This window comes from Cheilinus undulatus, linkage group 17 (genome assembly GCF_018320785.1).
Source record: "Cheilinus undulatus linkage group 17, ASM1832078v1, whole genome shotgun sequence".
Taxonomy (NCBI): Eukaryota; Metazoa; Chordata; class Actinopteri; order Labriformes; family Labridae; genus Cheilinus; species Cheilinus undulatus.
In genome coordinates this window covers 37,504,948-37,527,129 of record NC_054881.1, presented here as the reverse complement: position 1 = coordinate 37,527,129, position 22,182 = coordinate 37,504,948, and the positions used below count along the sequence as shown (strand labels likewise).

The 22,182-nt window shown below is 39.1% G+C and overlaps 1 protein-coding gene across 4 annotated transcripts; it reads right to left on the bottom strand.

Annotated features, from left to right (window-relative positions):
* Positions 1 to 813: 813 nt before the first annotated feature.
* On the bottom strand, positions 814 to 20,516 carry lrsam1 (leucine rich repeat and sterile alpha motif containing 1). 4 transcript variants are annotated; one of them, XM_041810148.1, is made up of 26 exons: positions 20,361 to 20,516; positions 20,228 to 20,270; positions 15,314 to 15,492; positions 15,143 to 15,199; positions 14,677 to 14,721; positions 13,866 to 13,943; positions 13,057 to 13,125; positions 12,882 to 12,966; positions 12,687 to 12,808; positions 12,501 to 12,591; positions 12,260 to 12,369; positions 12,095 to 12,124; positions 11,430 to 11,552; positions 10,619 to 10,758; positions 10,436 to 10,480; positions 9,549 to 9,619; positions 8,928 to 9,027; positions 8,705 to 8,792; positions 8,521 to 8,595; positions 7,646 to 7,726; positions 7,310 to 7,405; positions 4,988 to 5,086; positions 4,777 to 4,908; positions 4,123 to 4,189; positions 3,670 to 3,875; positions 814 to 1,194 (listed from the first exon to the last, which is right to left on the bottom strand). In XM_041810148.1, exons 3-26 carry the CDS (start codon positions 15,383 to 15,385, stop codon positions 1,072 to 1,074), a joined length of 2,205 nt encoding a protein of 734 aa, XP_041666082.1. In that variant the 5' UTR covers positions 15,386 to 15,492; positions 20,228 to 20,270; positions 20,361 to 20,516; the 3' UTR covers positions 814 to 1,071. The 4 variants fall into 4 exon arrangements, with proteins under 4 accessions (XP_041666082.1, XP_041666081.1, XP_041666084.1 ...); XM_041810147.1 differs by having other exon boundaries at positions 20,228 to 20,267; XM_041810150.1 differs by having other exon boundaries at positions 20,228 to 20,267; positions 20,467 to 20,485.
* Positions 20,517 to 22,182: the final 1,666 nt, after the last annotated feature.

Genomic DNA, 22,182 nt, shown 5'->3' with positions numbered 1-22,182 from the left:
GGGAAGGACAGCAACTCAGCCATGAAGTGATAGGCCAAGTAAAATGACGGAGCAGGGTCAGTGGATGCTGAGGCGTATAGTGCGCAGAGGTCGCCGACCTTCTGCAGAGTCAATCGCTACACACCTCCAAACTTCATGTGGCCTTCAGATTAGCTCAAGAACAGTGCGTAGAGAGCTTCATGGAATGGGTTCCCATGGCCAAGCAGCTGCATCCAAGCCATACATCACCAAGTGCAATGCAAAGCGCCGGATGCAGTGGTGTAAAGCACGCCACTACTGGACTCTAGATGCAATCTCTGAAGTAACGAATTGCGCTTCTCCATCTGGCAATCTGATAAACGAGTCTGGGTTTGGCAGTTGCCAGGAGAATGGTACTTGTCTGACTGCATTGTGCCAAGTGTGAAATTTGATGGAGGGGGGATTATGGTGTGGGCTTCTTTTTCAGGAGCTGGGCTTGGCCCCTTAGTTCCAGTGACAGGAACTCTGAATGCTTCAGCATACCAAGAGATTTTGGACAATTCCATGCTCCCAACTTTGTGGGAACAGTTTGGGGATGGCCCAACATGACTGTGCACCAGTGCACAAAACAAGGTCCATAAAGAGATGGATGAGAGAGTTTGGAGAAGATGAACTTGACTGGCCTGCACAGAGCCCTGACCTCAACCCGACAGAACACCTTTGGGATGAATTAGAGCGGGAATAAGAGAATTAGTGTGACCTCACAAATGCACTTCTGGAAGAATGGTCAAAAATTCCCATAAACACACTCCTAAACCTTGTGGAAAGCCTTCCCAGAAAAGTTGAAGCTGTTATAGCTGCAAAGGGTGGACTGACGTCATATTAAACCCTGCGGATTAAGAATGGGATGTCACTTCAGTTCATATGCAAGTGAAGGCAGGTGAGCGAATACTTTTGGCAATATAGTGTATACATGCCGTACTGTTTGGTTAATACAGGAAAAAGTGGCTCAGCTAGAAGCTCTTCTACATGATGGGTTTGCTCACAGCAGCTTCATTATCATGCACGAGTACAGAGAGCTGTGGTCAGATGAAGAGGATGAAGAGGAGGGATTCAGCTGTGGTAGAGGCGAATACGCTGAGATATGTTGCTCCGACACAGAGGGCAGTTCTGCAGGGCATCGTTGCAAACCTGACAGCAGCAGACGTGACCGCAGGGCAGGAAGATGACCTGAGACTGAGAGACGAGAGGAACAAAGACATAGTCGGTGAAACTTAAGGGTATTGATGCCCTGATTGATCATTATCGGCCCATTTTCACTGAGGATATGTGATTAGTTGAGTGGAATTTTCTAGTCACTGATCTGATTAGCAGTTATCATCAGAACATTTCTACATCCACTGGCTATGGTTCCAACACTTTTCAAAAAAGTGAATTTTCCCACAGGTTAACTGATTTACCTGGAAAAGATGAGATCCAGACCACTAATAACTTAGTCCTGCAGACCTCCTACTACAGGTCTAGAGAGATGAAGGGGAACCAGAGTCCAGAGGAGTCTAGTCCTGAGCTAAGAGGCTAGCTGAGCCTCTTTAACAGCTTTTCTCCCTCATTTTGATGTAAAACATGCATTTAATGGAAACACTGATGCACTATCAAGCTAACAGAGAACAAGTAATGATGTGCTGTTCATGAACGAGCCAGCTCTCTTTTCTTTATATGAACGACAGGAGCTGGCTCCTGTTTGAGAGCCAGTTTCCTGTCATCCATTTATGTTATTATTTAATCCACATATAAAATCCCAGACCTGTAGAAAATGAGGAGCCGTTTGGGAACCAGAAGACTGTCTCTGATTACTGAGCTGAGCCTAATGATCCAGAAGTGATGCAGGAGATTTTATGTTTGCATATATCAGATATGATGATATTTCCAAACTAATTTATGCTGATATCACTATAAACACAGCTTTTTTATTGTGTCTCCTGTGTAAAGAGAGGCTGAGTTGGAGAAGGGGGGTATGGACAGTCTAGTGATTGTTTTACATTTGCAGCTTCATTCATAATGTCCAGCGTTCACTCTTTCTCTCTTTAGAAGTGTGTAGCACGAGGCAACCATCTATACCTGATGGTACAGTTGTATATTTACTGATATTTAAGGTTCATACTGCTAATATACTGCCAAATGTTGGCTGTAAAGAGCAGTAATCTCACATCTGCTGATATGACACTTAACTTTTTCAGGTGATTTCTGCCGATGCTGATATAATACTGATAATACCATGCGTGCTAAATCCAGATCTCTAGAAAGAGACAGATTTCCATCACAACTAGTGAGGCTGGATGGACATCAACTGTGCAATAACAAGCTGGTTCAGGGTGTCCAGTGGTAAACTGGTCTGGACTAAACCAGATCACTGTGTGGAAAGGGGCCATGTACGAGTGCTGTCTAGCACGGCTCGTACAGGCTTTAGACGGAGGCTTTTAATCCATGTCTGCTGCTGTTTTTCTGTCAGCTTTTAAACCTTATTTTGCCTGCAGGGTTCCTACGTGCTTAAAAAAAAATATAATAAAAGACTTTAAAGACTTGAAAAGAGAAAAACTAAACCACTTTTCGCATGGTAAACTGTCAGATATGAGAGGCATGCAATTTCTTGGTACAATAGACCAGGATTGAATTTTCTGATTTAAAGAGCTATTTACAAAATGTCAAATGGTATAAAGGACAAAATGCGTTTCTTGGGGTCATTAACACTTTTAATGCATCTATTATATCAATGCACAGTGCTGTTGAGCTTATTCTAAACAGTTTAGCTATTAAAAATAAGAAAAATACTTTTTTTCAGGGAAGACCTGTTCAAATAAGGATGGGCTGCAAGGATTTTTAAGTGGGCAACCTGGTAGCCTAGATGCTAGAGAACGGGACTAGTGTGTCACAACGGTACAGAATTTACTATACCACAGTCAGACAAAATAAGAGAGGGGTCTGGGGTCCACCTCATGAAAATTTAGAACATCCAGCACTGAATTCCCTGAGTTATGGAGAATATTAATGTAATCATTTGAGGGAGAAGATGATTAAAATTGTATAAGGTTGACCAGAACACAAAGATTGAATAAAGATATGTCTTACTCAAAGTGCCTGCTAGTGTAAGACCTCTCACTGGTAAAAACCAGACTTTCTATGGCTTAAATATCAAAAATGTAACAGAAGACTATTTAAGACTTGTCAAGGATCTGCAGGAACCCTGTGCCTGCATGTCTGACTGCTGTGACATCATCTACAAAAAAACTGACTAAGTAAACTGGCAGCCACCTTGTATCTAAATAGGTCTGGTAGCAGATTCACTTTTAAATGATTGTTGATCAGCAGCAGAGGAACTTAATTTGGGCATCCGTCTTTGCTGGCATGTTTGTTTATTGAATTTGATTTTTGCATCAGGATGCAGGACGTCACTGATGCTCAAACAGATCAGTCCTCAGCATTCATTCTGATCTACTGATGACGTATTTTTAACAAAAACTGTCCAATAATTACCTATTTCTGATATTTCAGAGCATCTCCACCAGCTAAAAAACTTCACATATGTGTGCTTACAATATTTTGAGATAAAGACACTTTTTCACAAGTAAATACTACACCCTATGAAACAGCAACAGCTTATCTAACCCTGATCATTTCTGAGACAGATGGCAGACTAAAGTGTGCTTTTCTTACCCCCGTCTCCATGCAGACCACACATTCAGAGCTCCCCGGTCCCTCCACAGGACTGGGAGCTGACGGGGTGACTGGAGTCCCCGGGGAGGGAGGAGGGCTGGGGATGTGGATGGTTGGGGTGGCGGGAATCGATGGAGGGGTGGAGGGAGACGGAGCTGAGGGTACGACTTCAGGCTCCACGTCCTCTGGGGCCACCTTACAGGCTCCTGGGAGGAGAGGATGATCATCATCAGACAGGTGGACTCTGACATTTTAATGACATCCCTGACACCAACATTAGTTTATTTCTATGTGTCTGAAACCGTTGATTTTGTAATCTAAACACAAAAATTCTCTTCTGTTTGCGCAGTCTGTGAATGGGTTAAGGCATTATAAATCACATCTTTGCTGGTTTTTGACTATTTACTGTACTTACTGTACAATTAACATAAAAGTAGTATGAATATAACGTACCTTCAGATATGTGATCTCGAGCCCATTTCAGGAGAGCTTTCTGGATTCCTATTTCAGTAATGCCGAGCTGAAATAAAGAGAAACTTGTTATTTTTCACATTAAACATTCAGCACTTTTACCTGCTTACATTTATCTGACATATCAGGGCAGTAAACAAGTGATTTTTAAGTTCATGTGAATATTGTTTTGCTAAACAGCTGCTAATTTACACATCCAACAAAGGGGCACTGATTTATCTCCAATGCTCTGTGCTTGGAATATCATACTTTCTTTGAAAAACAGTATCAAAACAACAGCAAAAAGACAATCCTAGCCACCATTATCAGGTATTTTCTTATGCTCAAAGCCCAAAAACTGCAGAAAAACTCCTGCACACTCTCTAAACTGCAGAAAAATCAGTGCTAGGGTCCATATGTAAAAAGTTTTAGTGAAATCAAGACAGTGTGGAGGAGTTTACCTGCAATTTCTGATTAATCCATTCCTCTCCTGCACACATCTTATGAGACAGACGTAGTTCTTTTAAAGCTGAACTTCAGATCATTAAAATAAGACACTGCATCGTTTTTAAACAAACGGCATTCTGCTTCTACATACTCTGCATTCTGCAGACTCAGCAGTATCCAAATCTTTCAATGATAATTCATCAGACAAACCTTCTTGAGGTCGGAGGAGTTCATGTGACGCAGCGCCTCTGTCGTCACACGGTGATGAGCGAGAATGGGCAGATAGTGCTGAGCAGACAGTTTACACAGCAGGTTCACCAACTCTTTCTCCACGCCCGCTTCCTGTGATGACAGGACAGTTTAGAGACAGAACAGGGATGTTTCTAGATGTTTCTGTGCTCTCTCTGAGCTATAGTCGTACCTGCATGCGCAATGAGAGTGGCTTGGCATCCAGAAGTCTCTGATACTGAATCATCCAGTAATTCTGCTGGCTGGACTCAGACTTCTGCTCCATCTCCGCCTGGAACAAACAAATAAATAAATTTAGTGACTTACTGATACACAGATATACATGGCTCTGATTAAAACACCACAATCATTCATTTATTAACTCATTCAACCTTTATTTAAACGTGAGAGATCACTGAGAGGCAGTTCTCTATCAATTTAAAAACAGAAAAATCATTAAAATAGCAGAAAGCATAGATATAAGTCATTAAAATCAACAAAAGAGGATTTTTAAAAAGTTAAGACAATCAGAAAGAGAAATAAAAACAAGACTACAGGGGAGCAGGTGGCCTAGTGTTTAAAGGCGCTCCCCATGGACGCGGGCGGCCCAGGTTCGCCCTTTACCACATGTCTCTCCCCGACTCTTGACCCTGTTTCTGACTCTATCCACTGTCCTCCTCTATCTAATAAAGGCACAAAAATGCCAAAAAAATAAATCTTTGAAAAAAAAAGGGTACAAGAAAAAGCCTAAATGTGCTACATAAAGTAATCAGGGACACAAAATAAATACAATCCATAGAACACAGTTTATAATAACCTTGTTGGATTCAGCATTTCACTACTTTTGTACATTCTGTCAGTATACTGGCTGTATCAGGAATTTCTTTATCTATCAGGGCTGATAATGAATTTTTAAAGCTATTATCTGCTTATACTGTTATGATCGTACATTCCTGATTAATAATGTTAAAAAGATGCTCTCTCTGTAAGATGTCTTGAGATAGCATTTGTTATATTTTGGTGCTGTGCTAATAAAAAACGACTCATTGTGTTGTTTTGTATATGAAATGAGCTAAACAAAGTCTGACTTGACTAAACCTGGGGTTGAATTGTCATTGTCTTGTTTGATGGTATGAAAGATTAGAGTTTCCACAGTATAGAATGACAATATTGTGATTTTCTTTGATTTCTACAAAAAAACGCAACAATACACCTGTTTAAAACCACAGGAGCAAAAACAGACTGGACAACAGGCAAAAGCCTTTGGTACCAAATAGGGATGCACAGATACCAGTATCGGTATGGGTTCCAGTACCAAGCCTGAAAGAAAACATTGCAAATACTGTACTCAGTATCATTTTAAGGCCTGATATTGGAGCTATGTCTGCACTTTGGTGATATTTTAACAATAATGAGGATGACAAAAGTAAAGGAGAATGAAACTATGCACTAAAAATCTTCAAGTGAAGGGATGAAGAGCATCTGATGAAACAGTTATGGTGTTATTAAGTACTTAAACTTGTACTCAGTATCAGAGAGTACTCAAAGGTACGTTCTTGTCCTTGTATTTGATCTGGTACTAAATTTGGTATCGGTGCATTCCTAGTACCAAATATTGGGTTATATTTTGTCTTACAAAAATAAAATATTGCAGAGAAGCACCTAAATCTCACACTGATAATGTGATGGAATTTTTTTGCAGTTGTCGATCGATAAATTCTAGGGCTGTCAGAAGATTGAAATTCATATTCATGATTAATCTCAGGAAATCTGTGGTTAATTGTGATCAATTGCATCCTTTTCAATGTACTTTTTAAATTCCACTATACTGCTTTTAAGGCTATTTAGGTAATTTCAGAAATTTCTATTGTCTTAAAAGTCACTGACTTCCAGTTTGGATGCAGACCTGCGTTTTTAAGGTAGATTTAAGACTCTAACATGAGCTTAACCACGGAAGAAGAAACTTGTTATGGATAGAAAAAAGGGAAGAGTAAAAAGATAAATGTTTGATGTCTTCTGACTCATCCTCTAAGCTGTATGTGAGTTATTAAAGAAAAATGAGACATTAAGGAGCAGTGGTGTACTTATTTTACATCACAGTGGCTGCTGAGCTGCATTAACCAAAACTAAAATTAACCAAAGTATGCATAGTGCAAATTTCAGCATGTGATTAATTACAATTTTAAAAAAACAGTGCACTAAATGTGAACATTCAATAAATACACTTGATGTGATCAATCTTGACAGCCCTAACTGATTCCTTTCCTACCCGCCCTTCTTATGAAGTAGGTTTAGCTTTTCCAAATTTTTATACTTTGTAATAAAATAAATCAAAGATTGTCTCTTTTTAAAACACAAAGAATAAAATGTGTCAAAGCATCAAAACTTTTGAAAAAATCTTGACAGAGACAATAATTTTTCAGTGACTGTAAAGAGAATACATTTCTGTCTTTAGAAAGCTTCACTTTGATAAAATAAAACAGATGATTTAAGGACTAAACAGCGGTCTCCTCACCAGAATCACCCGTAGCTCCTGCTCTCTCTGGTCTCTTTGCTTCAGCAGCTGCTGCAACAAGTCACCAAGAGCCGTACGCTGATCCACCAGAACCTCCTGCACACAAACGCAGATGAATATGTATACAAACACAAAATAAGATGAACAACACAGAAGCCTGGCTCTGTTCTGCTTAAATAAGTCATCATGTCAGAGATGTTCTTTTAATCGCGACTGTTCTGTTGCATCTACAGTGACTGGTCATTGCCATGGAGTAATGATGTGAAACTTGCCAAAAGAAAAAAGTGAGAATTAAGGTAATGCGGGAGGGCAAAGGAAGAAGGCGGTGACACCTACCTGCAGGTTCTCAGCGTCCAGATTTCGTCTTTTAATCTCCAGTTTAGTCAGCTGCATTAACTCACCCTCTATGAGTCTTATCTGGGGACATGGAGAGGCAAACATGAAGCGAGCAGGGAGTCAAATAAAAACACTGATGAAATGATTGAGCATCATTATTTGGTAACCAAAAGTTCAAAATTATTTAGCAAATGGGAGTAAAAATGAATTAGTAATGGGGGAATGCAACTAAAAACACCTGATTAGCAAGAACCCTGTGTCTGCAGTCTGCAGTGGTGGTAGAAAGCCAAAAAGCATTGGTGTATTTTAAACCAATGCATATTCTAGCCCTATAAATTTAAAGTCTGAATTCAAGGTCTTTTATTTTTTCAAGCCATGAAATGCCTGGACCTGGAACATTTATGCCAGTGTTTTTCTGTTGAAAGTGCTCTATGAAGTGGCGCTGTGCAAGTAAGACTTATGTTTTATGCTAGTACTGATAAACAAGTCGATTTCATGCAGCCAGAGGGAGAAGGAACAGTTTGGAAAATGTTACAGGAATTTAATAACTTCAAATAACAATAAGTTCCAAAACACGATCTAAGTTAAATACAATACAAAACAAGAACTTTATTCATCCCTGAAGGGAAATTCACTCGAAATGCATGCACGCTTATCTTTCAAAGGACAAAACATAACTAAACTTGGCTGATATAATAAAAAACCAATATTGCACCAGATAAAGAGTCATCTGAGAGCTGAGATGGCACGTTTTGCTGACTTGAGTCAATAAACAGGATCACTAAAAAAAAGGAATTCCCTTCACTGGATGACAACCCAAAAAAAGTATTGTGCAATGACGGAACAGAACCTGTTTTCCACAAGCCCACACTGACCTGGTTGCGAATGTATCCGTGCACAGCGTCTTTCTGCAGCTGCAGGGCCTGGAAAGCAGCCTTCTGCATCTCCTCCTGCAGCAAGTGAAAGAAAACACAACAGGTCAGTTCAAAATGAGACAGCTTTGTCTGCTGTTTTATAATGATAATGATAACCACAGAAGTGAAACCCTGCTGCACGTACCTCCTGTAAAATCTGAGCAATGGCCTTTGATTTATCCAAAACCTGGAGCGACAGCATCTTATCAAACTTCCTGTCCATATTCTCCATACTGTAACAAGAAGAGAGAAAAGAGACTAAAATGTGTACCTTAAAGCTGTGATTCACTGGAACCACAGCAGTTTGCAATGTTGACATCCATCTGCTGGTATCTGATGTAACAGTGCACACATGTCTATGTGTTTACCTCCTGTACGCCTCAGACACCAGGCTCTTTCTGCGGAAGTCGCTAGCCTCCTGAAGGAGAGTCATAGCACAGCTGTCTGACAGCATCTTCTGCATCGCCGCTGAAACACAGATAGTGAGAGGAGGTGTGACAGGAGTTAAAATTACTGCAAATAAATAAATGCAGACAGGGATGTAAAACCTTTTCTAAAGTCAAGCACTTTCAAGGTGCATTTTAAGCTTTTCCAGCACCTTATAGAAGTTGTAAGTTATGCATTTATACAGTGGGACATATACTTAAAAATGTAATTTCCCTCCTTTATCATTTAAAAAATAAATTGTGTTTTGCAATAGTTTCTGTATCTAGTACTCTATAATAATGAACTACTCAGCAGCTATTTTCACCATGAGAGGCATAAAACTACAATCTCAAGTTCTTCAAGCTCTTGATCCAAAATCCAAGCAAATCATGGAAACACCACATTTAAATTAAAGCATTTCAGAGGATTTCAAGCACCCACGCAAACCCTGGGTAGATCAACCTCAGTGCTGGATGGAGTTAAAAGAATGCCTCATTCTGTGACAACAGCTTAGGGTAATTATAAACTAAACCAGAGAACCCAGCACAGGTAAAGTTTCTTACCTGCCACCTCCCTCTTCCTCAGTGAATTGGTCTCTTCCTGTGTGATGGCAGTCAGATGTTCCATGCGGATCCTGAGAGGGAAGAAAAATCCCAACATCACTTTTCATGGTCACTTTGTGCTGATTTAAGTTGATAGCTCAGTGTTTTTGGTTTCAGATTGAGATGTTTAAGCGTATAAGTGGGATTCTACCCTGCTGGTTTACTCCTCACATCCTCTGCTATCAGAGAGAAGCTAAAAAAACTCAGCTTTTGCTATACAGGACCACTTTCTTTGGCAGCTGTTTCTCCCCTGCTTTTTGTGCATTTTATGCCTCCAAGTCAGCAATAACTGAAGCTGGGAATTTCATCAGACTTTGCACAAATGTCCACTCTGATTTCATAATGAACTGATCTCATTGTAGAGCTCAAAGGTCAAGGTTGTTGGTCTTCATGTCCATCCCATGCTTGGAAGATTTCTATGAATCACAGAACCTCAGTGTTGTTTCATTGTTTCTCTTGTCCCTCTTTCTACACCCCCCCTTTGCAAAAATAAACCTTAAAAAATAAGATTATATAAGGCTTGTAGTCAAGTTCTTAGTTTGACAGTTATTAGCATGAAGAAATATTTTCTAAATATTATTTTGGACTGAACATGAGGCTAACTGCATAAATCTGCAGGACATCTTTCATTGTTTCTATTGTGATTCCCTCTTTATCCTAGGAGAAATACTGTCATAATATGTTTTTGTTTCTTTAACCTGGAAAGCACTTTGTGCATTGTACTTGGAAGTTGTTCTAAAAATAGGCTGAGGCAGCTAAGTGGGAGATGATTAGATGAGTGCTGCTCTGTGTTGATCTTTTAGCTGTAATAGATCTGGACATTATGGATCAGCCACCCGTGCACTCACCGGTCTTCCTCCATCGCCTGGAGAAATTCGGCACTCTTTTTCTGCCTGCAGAAATCAGAAGCAGACACACAGGGCTGAGCAGAGATTTATCTGCAGATGATGTACTCATTAAATATTGACCATGCAAAACACAAGACACATACTCTGACACTACATACTCTGATACTGCACTACCTAACCCACCTGTTTTTGTCCATCAGCATGTTGCTGATGCGGCTGCTGATGGTGTCTTCAGCAAATCGGACTCTCTCCAGGACCAGCAGCCTCTCGGCCTCCTGAGCTCGCTGCTGCTGAGAGACACCCTGCTCAACACGCTCCTGCTCCTACGCAACAGGAGAAAAGAAGTTATTTTCTCCACTCTTAAACACTACCAGTATAAAATGATAATCTTTCTCCTTTCCTGTTGACATATGGACCTTTAATCAGGTCTAAACTGCTGTCTGACTCAGCGTTGAATATTGGTCTGTGAGATGCATATGCTATGAGGCAGGCAGCCTTTCCTGTGAGCCTGTGCAGAGGGCAAAAAAAAACCCAGTGCTTTTACATGAACAGATTTGAGTACACAATTTTATATTGTGCACGGCAGATGTGTTGCAAAATTCACACATATATCGACAGCCAATTGAGAAGCAGGTTTCAGCTGTAATAGATGGCATGTGAGTATTTAGATAAATAGATAACTCATTCATCCCCAGGGAAAATCAAACTGATTCACTGACTACTTAAAGCAAAAATTAGTAAGTTTTCTGAACCAAATTAAACTACTACACTTTTAAATTGGTCTACACATTTGCAGATCAGTGCATGCATTAGAAAATAGTTTTGCAACAATAACAGTTCCATAAACAGGTCGCTTAAATGTAGCTCCAGCTCACTGATAATATATCTGTAGACAAAACAGTTAACAAACGAGCTGAAGGAACCATTTAGGATACAAAACCTTATGTCTTAGCCCCGTTAAAGTTTGAATAAAAAGTGAGTACGTTTTCTGTACCTGTCTCACTGAGTTGAGCATGTTTTCTTTGCGTGAGGTGTTCATGAGAAGAAGCTGCGTGTGCTCCTTCTGCTTCTCCTCCAGATGACGCTCAAAGGCGAGTTTCTCCTGGTGCTTTTGCTCCTGGAGAACAGAGAGACCGGACACTGGTGACTATTTGCAAAATTTACTTTCAATGTCACTAATGCATCAGCATCTCTGATTTGCAACTAGACCGCAAAGAAGCTGCAGCAAATCACCAAGCCATAGAGAGGAGGAAAAACCTTAACTGTACGAGTGCAGGTTCAGGTACAAGCACAGCAGAGATTTAAAGTCCAAGCCCACAACCAGAGCAGCGTGGTCTGTGGTCCTCAGGTCAGTATGCCCACCCCTCTCAACCTACTGAAAAGAGCTTCACAACCCCCTCTTGGGTTGAGAGCCACTGCTCTAAAGCATGCATCCAATTTTCAAAATAGTTAACAATTAAAAAAAGAATTCTAAAAGATTTTCTGTGGACTGTGTGAGGACTTAAGCTGGCATTCATCAGCAAAGTCTGCCTTGATCAAAGCTGCAGATTAAATTGACTGAAAAAAATAAAATTAAAAAAGTACTACTGAGCGTTGCATGTGTTACCGAGTCCAACTCAAGACCAAGATCATTAGTGTTATTTTGCAGATGCCACTCACCTTTCTTTTCTCGTAGTCACTGAATTTGTTCTGCAACAGGAAGTGAAGAAAGATTGATTCAGACTTCCAGTTTCACCAAAAGTTAAGAGTTTGAAGTAGCTGCTCAGCAAGTAAACAAAATAACCAAGTTGATGATTGTTCAGGGTAGTTTTTCCTCTACTGTACCTGCCAGGCCTCCTCCAGACCATCCAGACAGTCAGTATTCTGTTTGCCACAGTCGGTCTCCAGCACAGGAAGGAGGTACTGAGACGGAGGGCAATACTCCTCACCAAGCTCTGAAACATCAGCAACAGACATGGATGTCAAAGAAATATTCTCAAAATTCTCCTCTGTAATTTTTCTGACATGATTAAATTTGCTCTAATCAGCTCTCACATGCTGAACTGATAAAGACAATAAAACTCACCACTGCAGAGGAAGCGCTGTATGCTCTCCGTTCCCTCTGTGCACACAGATGAAGGAGGATAAGACATTATGGCAGCATCCAGGGTGAAGCTCTGTTAAAAACACACATACACACACACCTTGCTTAAAAACCTCTACTTTTCTAGTTTATTTTTATTGCACAAGGTTTGGACCCACAGAAACAGACCTCGAGTGTTCTGATGTACGCCACAGCTTTGGGCAGCTCGGTGATGTTGTTGTCGCTCACATCCAGAGTCCGCAGGCTGCTCAGAGAACCGATCACAGCTGGGAGCTCGCTCAGAGAGTTACCTGTATGAATAAAAACAAGATTATTGATGTGTTCATCTAATCAAAGGTAAGCATAACACAGGAAAAATCTTACCTTTCAGATTAAGAGTCTGCAGTAGCCTCAGGTCAGCAATGGAGTCCGGCAGAGACTTTAAACGGTTCTTCTCCACATTCAGGATCTGACATAAGACAAAAAGCACACACATCAAAGATGCTTCAGTCAAACTTATTCTTCTCTGTACCTGGAGTTATCTTTAGAAAAGGTTTACCTGCAGAGACGTCAGCTTCCCGATGTCGTCTGGGAGTGAGCTGAGCTTGTTATCATGCAGGTCCAAAACCTGCAGAAGCAGAAACATTCAGTAATGAGTCAGATCAAGGTTTCTAACAGAAAATTTTTAACTTTTTCTGGCTTTCCTGTAGTGAATTGTACATCTTTAAAGGGAGGGCTGGCTCATAGTTTGACATGGAGTCTTGCAGCGGTGGACATAACACATACAACATTTACTCAAATTACTGTTACTAAGCAGCTATTTGTGTATGTGTAGTTTTTCTTCTACTTGTGAATATATTTTGGGCTTATTATTGTCCTTCATTAAATTTTAAGAAAATGGCCTGTAGTTTGAATTTCCCAACTTATGATGATCAGTAGCACTATAATGAGAGAATGAGCTCATGTTTCATCCCAAAACAGCTGTTGCATTTTACTTTAGGTTTAGTCACACCCTATAATAAAGAATTTGGGTGATCAATATTCTCTTATAGTTATTGCACATTAAGGAAGGCTCAGGTTTCAATGTGAAAGCCACTTGGGAATCAAAAGGAGCTACCCAGTCCTTTGAGTAAACTTTAAATGAATGATTTTTTTTTACTTTTACTTAAGAAGATTTCTAGACTAGAACTTTTACTTCTACTTCAGTGGATTTATCAACAGACACTTTATTAAACCAGAGGGAAATTCAAAGTAACTGGACTGTTACTTGAGTACAATAGTCAGGTACTTCTTCCACCTCTGGAGTCTTGTGATCTCACGGGGGGACTGCCCCCACCCCTCTGGGAACCTCTGGTTTAGTATCTTTACCTTTAAAGTGGAGAGATTGTTGATGTCACATCCTTTGGGCACCAATGATCTCAGCTCGTTGGTATGAAGGATAAGGACCTGAAGGAGAAAGAATGTGACAAGTGAAAGAATCCTCACAGGGAGAGTTATAGCTACAGTTTTTACATAAATACAGAAACAATTATCACAGAAACTGAATCTTACATCTGATGGTACACTGTAAAACCAAACAAGGTTATTTCCATTACATACATTAATCTTAAACATTAATTTCACCCAAGGTAGACAAACTGAAGGGACTACAAGTGACAGTAAGTGAGAAGAGCACACTGAACCAGGAAGTCCACTTCCACTGTAGTCAGTTTACCATGCATTTTATGTTATAGCTGCTCCCTACAGAAGGAACTGAGTTAGTATCTTCACTCATGGTGCAAAAGTGTCTAAAGCCCAGAGGCGTGCTGAGAAATCTCTTCAGATTGTCAAATTATTTGAGTGCATTGACAAAATGATTGAGAATGATTGAGAATTGTTTACTGTAAACTAAAAATGTGTTTAATCAACTTACAAAATAGAGCAGAAATAGCTCTCCTGGATTTTTCAAATAACACAACTCATTTCTTTTAACAACCTTCAACTGTTTGGTCTTACAATGTAGTATATTTAAGTGTAACCAAATTTATTCCTCAGACCCAGCCTCTCCATGTCCATATTTTTGATATTTATATAACTGACTATGTTTGTGTTTCTTGATGCAGTTATACTTGTGTTTGTACAATACAGTCATTACATTTCATTGCCGTTCTCCAAACATCTTTGACTGACTTTTACTCACCTTTTTCTGCAGCACCTTGCACATGGAAAAGGCACTTGAAGGAACCTGTGAAAGAGATACCAAAATGCAAACAGCTTCACATAGCTTTAACAAAACCAAATTGCATTCAGTCAAAATGGATGTAATTTGCTCTGCTCCTTTACATTTAGAATGTACAGAAATAAGTGAAATAACTGTTGCACTTCAGTAGAGTGAAAGGCAAAGCAATGACCAATAGTATAGCAATCCAAATAAAGTGATTTAAAAATGATTCTTTCAGAAATGTAACAACTCATGCATTAAGGACCACCCATCTTGAAATTTAAGCAAGAGAAGCATGACCTTAAAGAAAGTGTTCAAACGACAAGAAGACAGGAAATGTACAAATAGACAGTAAATAGTTTAAACAAGAACTATTCTTGAACAATAATCAGACTTTCTGTTGCAACTAGTGATCAATGAAGCAATTCAGCAGGAAAATACTCACATCTGAGAGCTCACAGGATGAAATGTCCAGAATGTCATCAGCACCGGCTTCCTTTGACTGAAGAGTATAAGACAACAATTATGGGGTTATTATTTTAAATAATCGCTCTTTACTCAGTTTTAAATAGAGGTTGATGCACTGGCAGTATGGTAATAAACAGACTCTCTTTACCCGACACAGCTGATACTCCAGCCTCTTCTGGGATTCATCGCTGGGTTTCTTCTTCTTGAAGAACAGAGGCATCGTGAATTCTGGCCGTCCTGCTGTCTTTCTGCCTGCTGGGTTTCCTCCTCCTCCTCCCCCTACTTCTTTAATCAGATTTACTCCAGAGGACTGACGGACAGCAAGGCCTGCAGAGAGGATGCAGAAGAAGAAGAAAACTGAATGGATAAATTATGCAAAGTAAAGCTGAGCTGATACATTTTTCGCATTTGGATCAACATAACACACAAAACCTCACAAAATGACATTAAAATTATCTTAAATGTTCCTGTGGTAAGCATGCATTAGCCCTGTAGTTTCCTTTACTATATTCAGTAAACGCACAGTGACATTAGCATTCAGTCAGAGTGCCATTTTCTGGCTGGCTGCTGCAGTCCAGCTTTAAATATGGAGCTCTCCACAAACTTCCCCAACAACCTCCATCAACATCCTTCTCTCTGTCCAAAAGTTAATGTAATGTAGACTGATGAGAACAGTCCAATAGATGATGGAAAAACAATGCTGCTGAATGACAACACTACCCAGAGCACATTACACAAAAAAAGCCAGCCTACATGTCAATTTATTTCAGGACATTTCTAAAAAATGTAGAAACCTAAAACATATACGCATATTTTTAACCTGATAAAGTCAACATGTCTTAAAATGCAGGGTTTCTTTAAGTGTGTCATGGTAAAAGTGGGTCATTTTACATGAAATAAACACAATCTCAGCAAAAGACCACAGTCATAATGCAGAGGGCCTCTTTAGTGCAGCAAATGCAATATACTGTAGTTAATGAGCACTTAGAGTACAACAGCAGCTCAACTGATCATGAGACAAAGGAACAAGCAGTCAGGATTTATATGGCTCTTCTGTAGAAGTAAAGATACTGCTAACTCTGTAGAATTAAAAGAAGATACTGCATGAAAACTTAACTCAAAAGGAAGAAGCAATCATCAAATAGCCCCACAGGAGATCGAAAGCATTTTAAAACATATTATGTGCTGGTTCTACAGAAAGTCATTATATATTATAATGGTTTGCTTGTGTGTCCAAGTCAACAAACTTGAAAATAAATCAAACTGATGGACAAACTACATGTGAACACAATTTCAGAATCACTGCAAACAAGGGTTTGGCCTTAACACATTTTTATATTTCATCACATTCTTTATGTGAAAGCCAATATCGATTGGCAATGGCTAACCAATATCTGGGTCAGCTGCTGGTAGGCATCCAGTCTGTGAGTGGATTTTAGAGGCCAGTTGGTGATTTCAAGAGGGGTACCAACTATTTGCACAGGTAAAAAACACAAACGGGTTGAATACATGTGGATCTGGGTGACTGTCGGACATTCACAAACCTGGCAAAATTAAAATGAGGAACTTTGGGAAGAGGGAATTAAAAGCAAGGCCTGAATTATGGTTTGATCCGAGGACAACTAACTAGAAGACAAAGATCATTTTGTGTAAAGTTACCACCAGGAACTTTACCTTTAGATTAAGGTACTGGCTAACCTTGGAAAGCAGATGGATACACCCGTTTTCTTGTTTCTCACTGGCGAATCCACCTTGCAAAGCTCCCGTCTGAACAGTTAGGCCCGGTTAGAAAGTGACAGGACCAATCAGCAACAAGGGGCAATACTTTCGGGCGCGGCAGAGTTGTGACATAAGCAAGTAGCAACAAGAGGCCGGTGTCATTATGGCAGAGGACATTAGTGTGGATGCTGCTAAAGCGCCAGATTTATCAGAACTTAACGACATTCCTTCGTTAAAAGAAGAACAAAGAACATCAGTGAGTTGTTTTCTCACTGTCTCAATGTACCAAACAACAAAAGTTGTGTACTGACATGTCTATAGTCGCCACGGTTATGGTGCTATTCCTTGGTAGCTGCGCACGCGCACCTCGGTCATGGCTACGTCATGTGTTTTGCTGCTCTGATTGGCACATAAAGATGTGACAGTCGGGGGAGCAGGTGGCCTAGTGGTTAAAGGTGCTCCCCATGTTCGCGGGCGGCCAGGGTTCGAATCCGGCCTGAGGCCCTTTACCACATGTCTCTGCTCCACTCTTGACCCTGTTTCCGACTCTATCCACTGTCCTCCTCTATCTAATAAAGGCACAAAAATGCCCTAAAATAAATCTTAAAAAAAAAAAAAAGATGTGACAGAACGTTCATCCAGTCACCCTTCGAGTTTTTTTTCAAAGGCTCTGCCCTCTCCCAAACGCTGTGTATCGAAGGTTTCCCAGTTGGATGTGTGAAACACATCCATCTGGCGTGTGAGGCTAGGTACTGGAAGGATAAATGACACTTTACTATAAAAGTAAAATGTTGTTGATTAAAGCTGACTCTTTTGGTTTGATGATTATGAAAAAAACCTTGAATTTTGCTTCAGAAAGAGAAACTTCTTTCAGATAGCAGATTACATCTGCAAAGCCTGGAAGCAAAGGCACAACATTTTGTTTAATACTGAGCTGAGAAAAGACTTCTAAACTTTGCAATGGCTTATTATAGTGAGTTGATCTTTGGAACACTGCAGTGTTATCACTGGTGTCTTATAAACCCATGAAGATTGGGCTCTTTCTCTGCAAGACACATGAATAAAGTACAACCAATTAATCAATCAAAACTCATCACAAGCAGGTCATATCCTGAGCAAAAAAGATGTTTATTTGGACGAGCTGAGAGAATATAACTGACATTCAGGGGTTGAAAGTAACCAATTATGTTAACTCAAATTTCTCTAACAAAATATTTTAGTACCATGTGAAATCAGTACTTTTACTTCTACAGAAGTCAATTTTAACTAAAGTAACTGTACTTTTACTTGAGTACTACACTTGTGTACCTTTTCTCTTCAGATTGTCAAATTATTTGAGTGCATTGGCAAAAACACGTAGCTTGATTGAGAACTGTTTACTTTAAACTAAAAATGTGTTTAATCAACTCAGAAAATAGAGCAGAAATAGCACTTTTGGATTTTTGAATTAACACAACTCATTTCTTTTAACAACCTTCAATTATTCGGTCTTACAATGTAGTATATTTAAGTATAATCAAATTTATTCCTCAGACCCAGCCTCTCCATGTCCATATTTTTGATATTTATATACTGGCTATGTTTGTGTTTCTTGATGCATTTAGACTTGTGTTTTTATGATACGGTCATTACATTTCACTGCCCTTCTGTATGAGTTGTGAAAACAAACATCTTTGATTGACTTTTACTCTCACCTTTTTCTGCAGCACCTTACAAATGGAAAAGGCATTTGAAGGAGCCTGTGAGAGAAATACCAAAATGCAAAAAGCTTCACATAGCTTTAATACAAACAAAATGCATTGTTGTGCACAGCAAAAGCTGGAGTGTTGGTATTTTAGGGTTAAATCTGTCAGAGTTGATTTTAACTCCAAGCGTGTAATTTTAACTCCATTCTGAGGGAAGTTTTCTTCAGTGTTGGGAGTTATTTGCCAGTGTTGATCCACCAACTCTGTAAAGAGTCAATTGATCAAAGCTCCACACACTGTAATTTCAAATCTGGGATGTGTGGTGGTTTCCCATCATGCCTTTGGGCAGAGTGCTTAGATGTGGTTAGTTATGTTTGGATGTTCCCTGACGTACAGTAATCCCTGTTAGACTTATCTGCTCATGTTTTTGGTGGATTGTTGTTGTTTTTGATGATAGACACATTTTCACTATGAGTGAAGTTATCCCCTGAGTCGGAGTACTGCCTGTGACTTTAGGGGCTCCTATAGGAGATATATAGAATATATTCTTTATCAGCATGCATTGCCTAACTATGAGGTCTACTCTGCCTTGTTCTTGCCAGAAGGGACCCACCCCAGAGTTACTGCAGTTCTGTCATATTGTAAACTATTTAGCACTTTTAAAAGTGTAATTTAACAGTATATGGTGTGGACCAATTTAAAGACTCTTAAAGTTTCAAATTTATATAATTTTAATTAACAATGTCAATTTTATTGTTTATTTTATATTATTGCAGAGGTGTGACTTAACTTGTTGTTGCTATTGCCAATAAGGAAAGATCATATCTAACTCTTAGTAATTCAAATAAACTTTAAGCTAAATACTGATTACTTTTACTTGAGTAGATTGATAGACCAGTACTTTAACTTCTACTTAAGTAAATCTTGAACAGAGTAGCTGTATTTTTACTCAAGTATAATCATCATGTATTTATTGAACTGGCTGGGAATTGGACTAAACACTGACAAATATTTGAGCTTTGCAGTGAACTTAACTATCATTATTTTCCTTATAATTTATCTTGATATGAATTTGTCTTTTTAAACCAGTTTATCATGTAATTGAAAAGGGACAATTATCTGAGTAAAAAAAGAAGCTCAATAGAAAAATGCAACCGTCCTTCATAAAAGCCATTCAAGGCACACCTTAGGATTTCTTTATAATCAGACTCTCTTCATTTACATGGTTAAATGTTCCTCTTCCCATCTGTCCTCGCCTTATTACCACTCTGATCCACTGATATTAAATAACTGTCTATTACGGTAACTGTGTCAGTGGGTTTGCGGTGTGAATGTGGGCGGGGTTGTTTACCGTAAATCCCCTCAGCTAATGTCAAACAGCTTACATAGCTAACAAAGCCCTATACAAACACACTTTAAACCTTGTAATGTCCACTCTTAAACCAATATTAGTAACGTCACTGTCAATAATAGGTCGCCATGTTCAATTATCTTCTCATAAATAAAGCCTTTAAAAGTCAAAGCAGAATATGTTAGCTTCACCATGACAACTTCCCAGCAGAGCTATGAAACACAAGCTAGCATGTAGCCCGAGGACGTATATAAAAAAACATTTCAACATCATTCTACAGTTAATAAACCATCGTATTTATACTCACAGTCCGTGTGTTGATGCTGTTCAGTTGCTCTTTAGCCACCCTGCTTTCCGTAAAAAAAAAAAGAACGGTAACTTCCTCGGTTTGCTAATGTTGAACATTAAACATTTAACGTCTGTTATTGTCACAAATTTACCGAATCAGTCGCCGCAGACAGAGCGAACGAAGCCTTTATATTTACTGTCACTTCACTTTATTTATAAAGATGATAAAAATTGAACCGTTTTCCAGCTATGACTCACGTTCAGCTGATTCACCTCCGCTATCAAATGAAATCACAACAAATATACCAACTCCCGGTTATCTTCTTCTACCGGTTATTCAATGGTAGCAGGTGTATACAAGAACCATACCGCCCCCTAGTGATGGGAAGCGCATGATCTAAATACGGTTATATATTTTACAGAGTTTCTTAACAGAGTATGGTTTAATGCAGTTCAATGCCGTTTTCAGTATTAAATAATCCCACATTTAATTATTTTATCCTAATATGTTTTCAGTCTTATTATTTGATTTACTGCTTATTCTAAACATCCTGTTACTATATTAACATTGCTGCCCCTTTCATAGTATTAAAAACTGACCTCTGCAAATAAATCATAAGGTAAGATGGAGATCTAAAGCTCAGAAATACACCTGTGAAGTTGTTTTTAATTGAATCTTGAAGCGCACTGATATATTATCTTCAGTAAATATTTATGAATAAAAAAGCATATCTGAGAAACATTTATGAATTAAATTAGTGCTGCACAATTTAGCTAACTGCAAACGCAATGTCAGCTGTGCAATTGCATTGCATAACATAAAAGGCTATAATTATTTAAGAATGAAGAAGTTCTGTAAATGTTTTCAAAAATGACTGCAGAAAGGCCTTTAACTTTCCAATAGTGCCACTATTAATCTTTGTGGACGGATTTTTACACTAAGTAACTTTAAAAAAGCACATTGAAATTCATGAATATATTACTTGTAATTCATGAACTATATTTCCAATTATAGTTATTGTTCTTATTGCACACATCTTGTAGGAGACATACACACAAAAATCAGGAATCAAGGAAACAGTTTATTCAATCATGCAATAAAAAGTTGACAGTACCACCCATTCTTACAAGTCCAAATTTCACTATCTGGTATGACCTCCATTTGCTCGCACCAAATCGGCCACTCTCCGAGGCATAGATGTTATGAGGCCATTAATCTGTCTCTGTGGGATCGCCTGCTAGTCCTCCTGAAGAGCTGTACGTGCCTACACGTTTTTAGTCAACAATTTATCCCATCCCAATATTTCACTCACCTACCCAGTTTATACACTTGTGAGTACAACTACATTTTCTGTTGTTCAAAATTCAATTTTGCCTCATCTTTTAAAACCTTGCATCGTCTAAATGTCTCACTCCTTATGCATAGGTAAAGCTCCTTTGTCTTCTTCAAACATGTCTTTTTAACCCTCCATAAAAACTCCAAACCTCACATTTATGGCTTGCATGTCCACACTTTGTCCACTAGAGCTCCCCCTCCCCTCATTTTTGTACTGAGTAGAACCCCAAACCATGCCAACATGTGAAAACGATTACTGTCAGAGCTCTCTGTCTTATTTACTGGTGTGACAAATGAAGTAGAAATGTAAAACATCCGCCCTTTAAAGCAAATATAACTCACGGCTCAGTGTGTTTGCATGTGGTTTTAAGTTCAACCACATCTTCATGTTTTATGGCCACTTCATCTGTTTGCATTTGAGTCAGAAACACAGCTGAGCGGTTTAACATCTGCTGTATTCATCCTGCACATTAGCTGTTTCATTACATCTTACAAAAACCTTAAAGAGCATTAAAAGAAATAGCCAAATGACCCATGTTCCTGTGGCTGAATGAGGTAAAATGTGACTTTTGCAGATGTGATTCTTCAGCTGTAATTCAGCTTTACTTAGACCTGCTGAGGTAGACACAACAACAGGG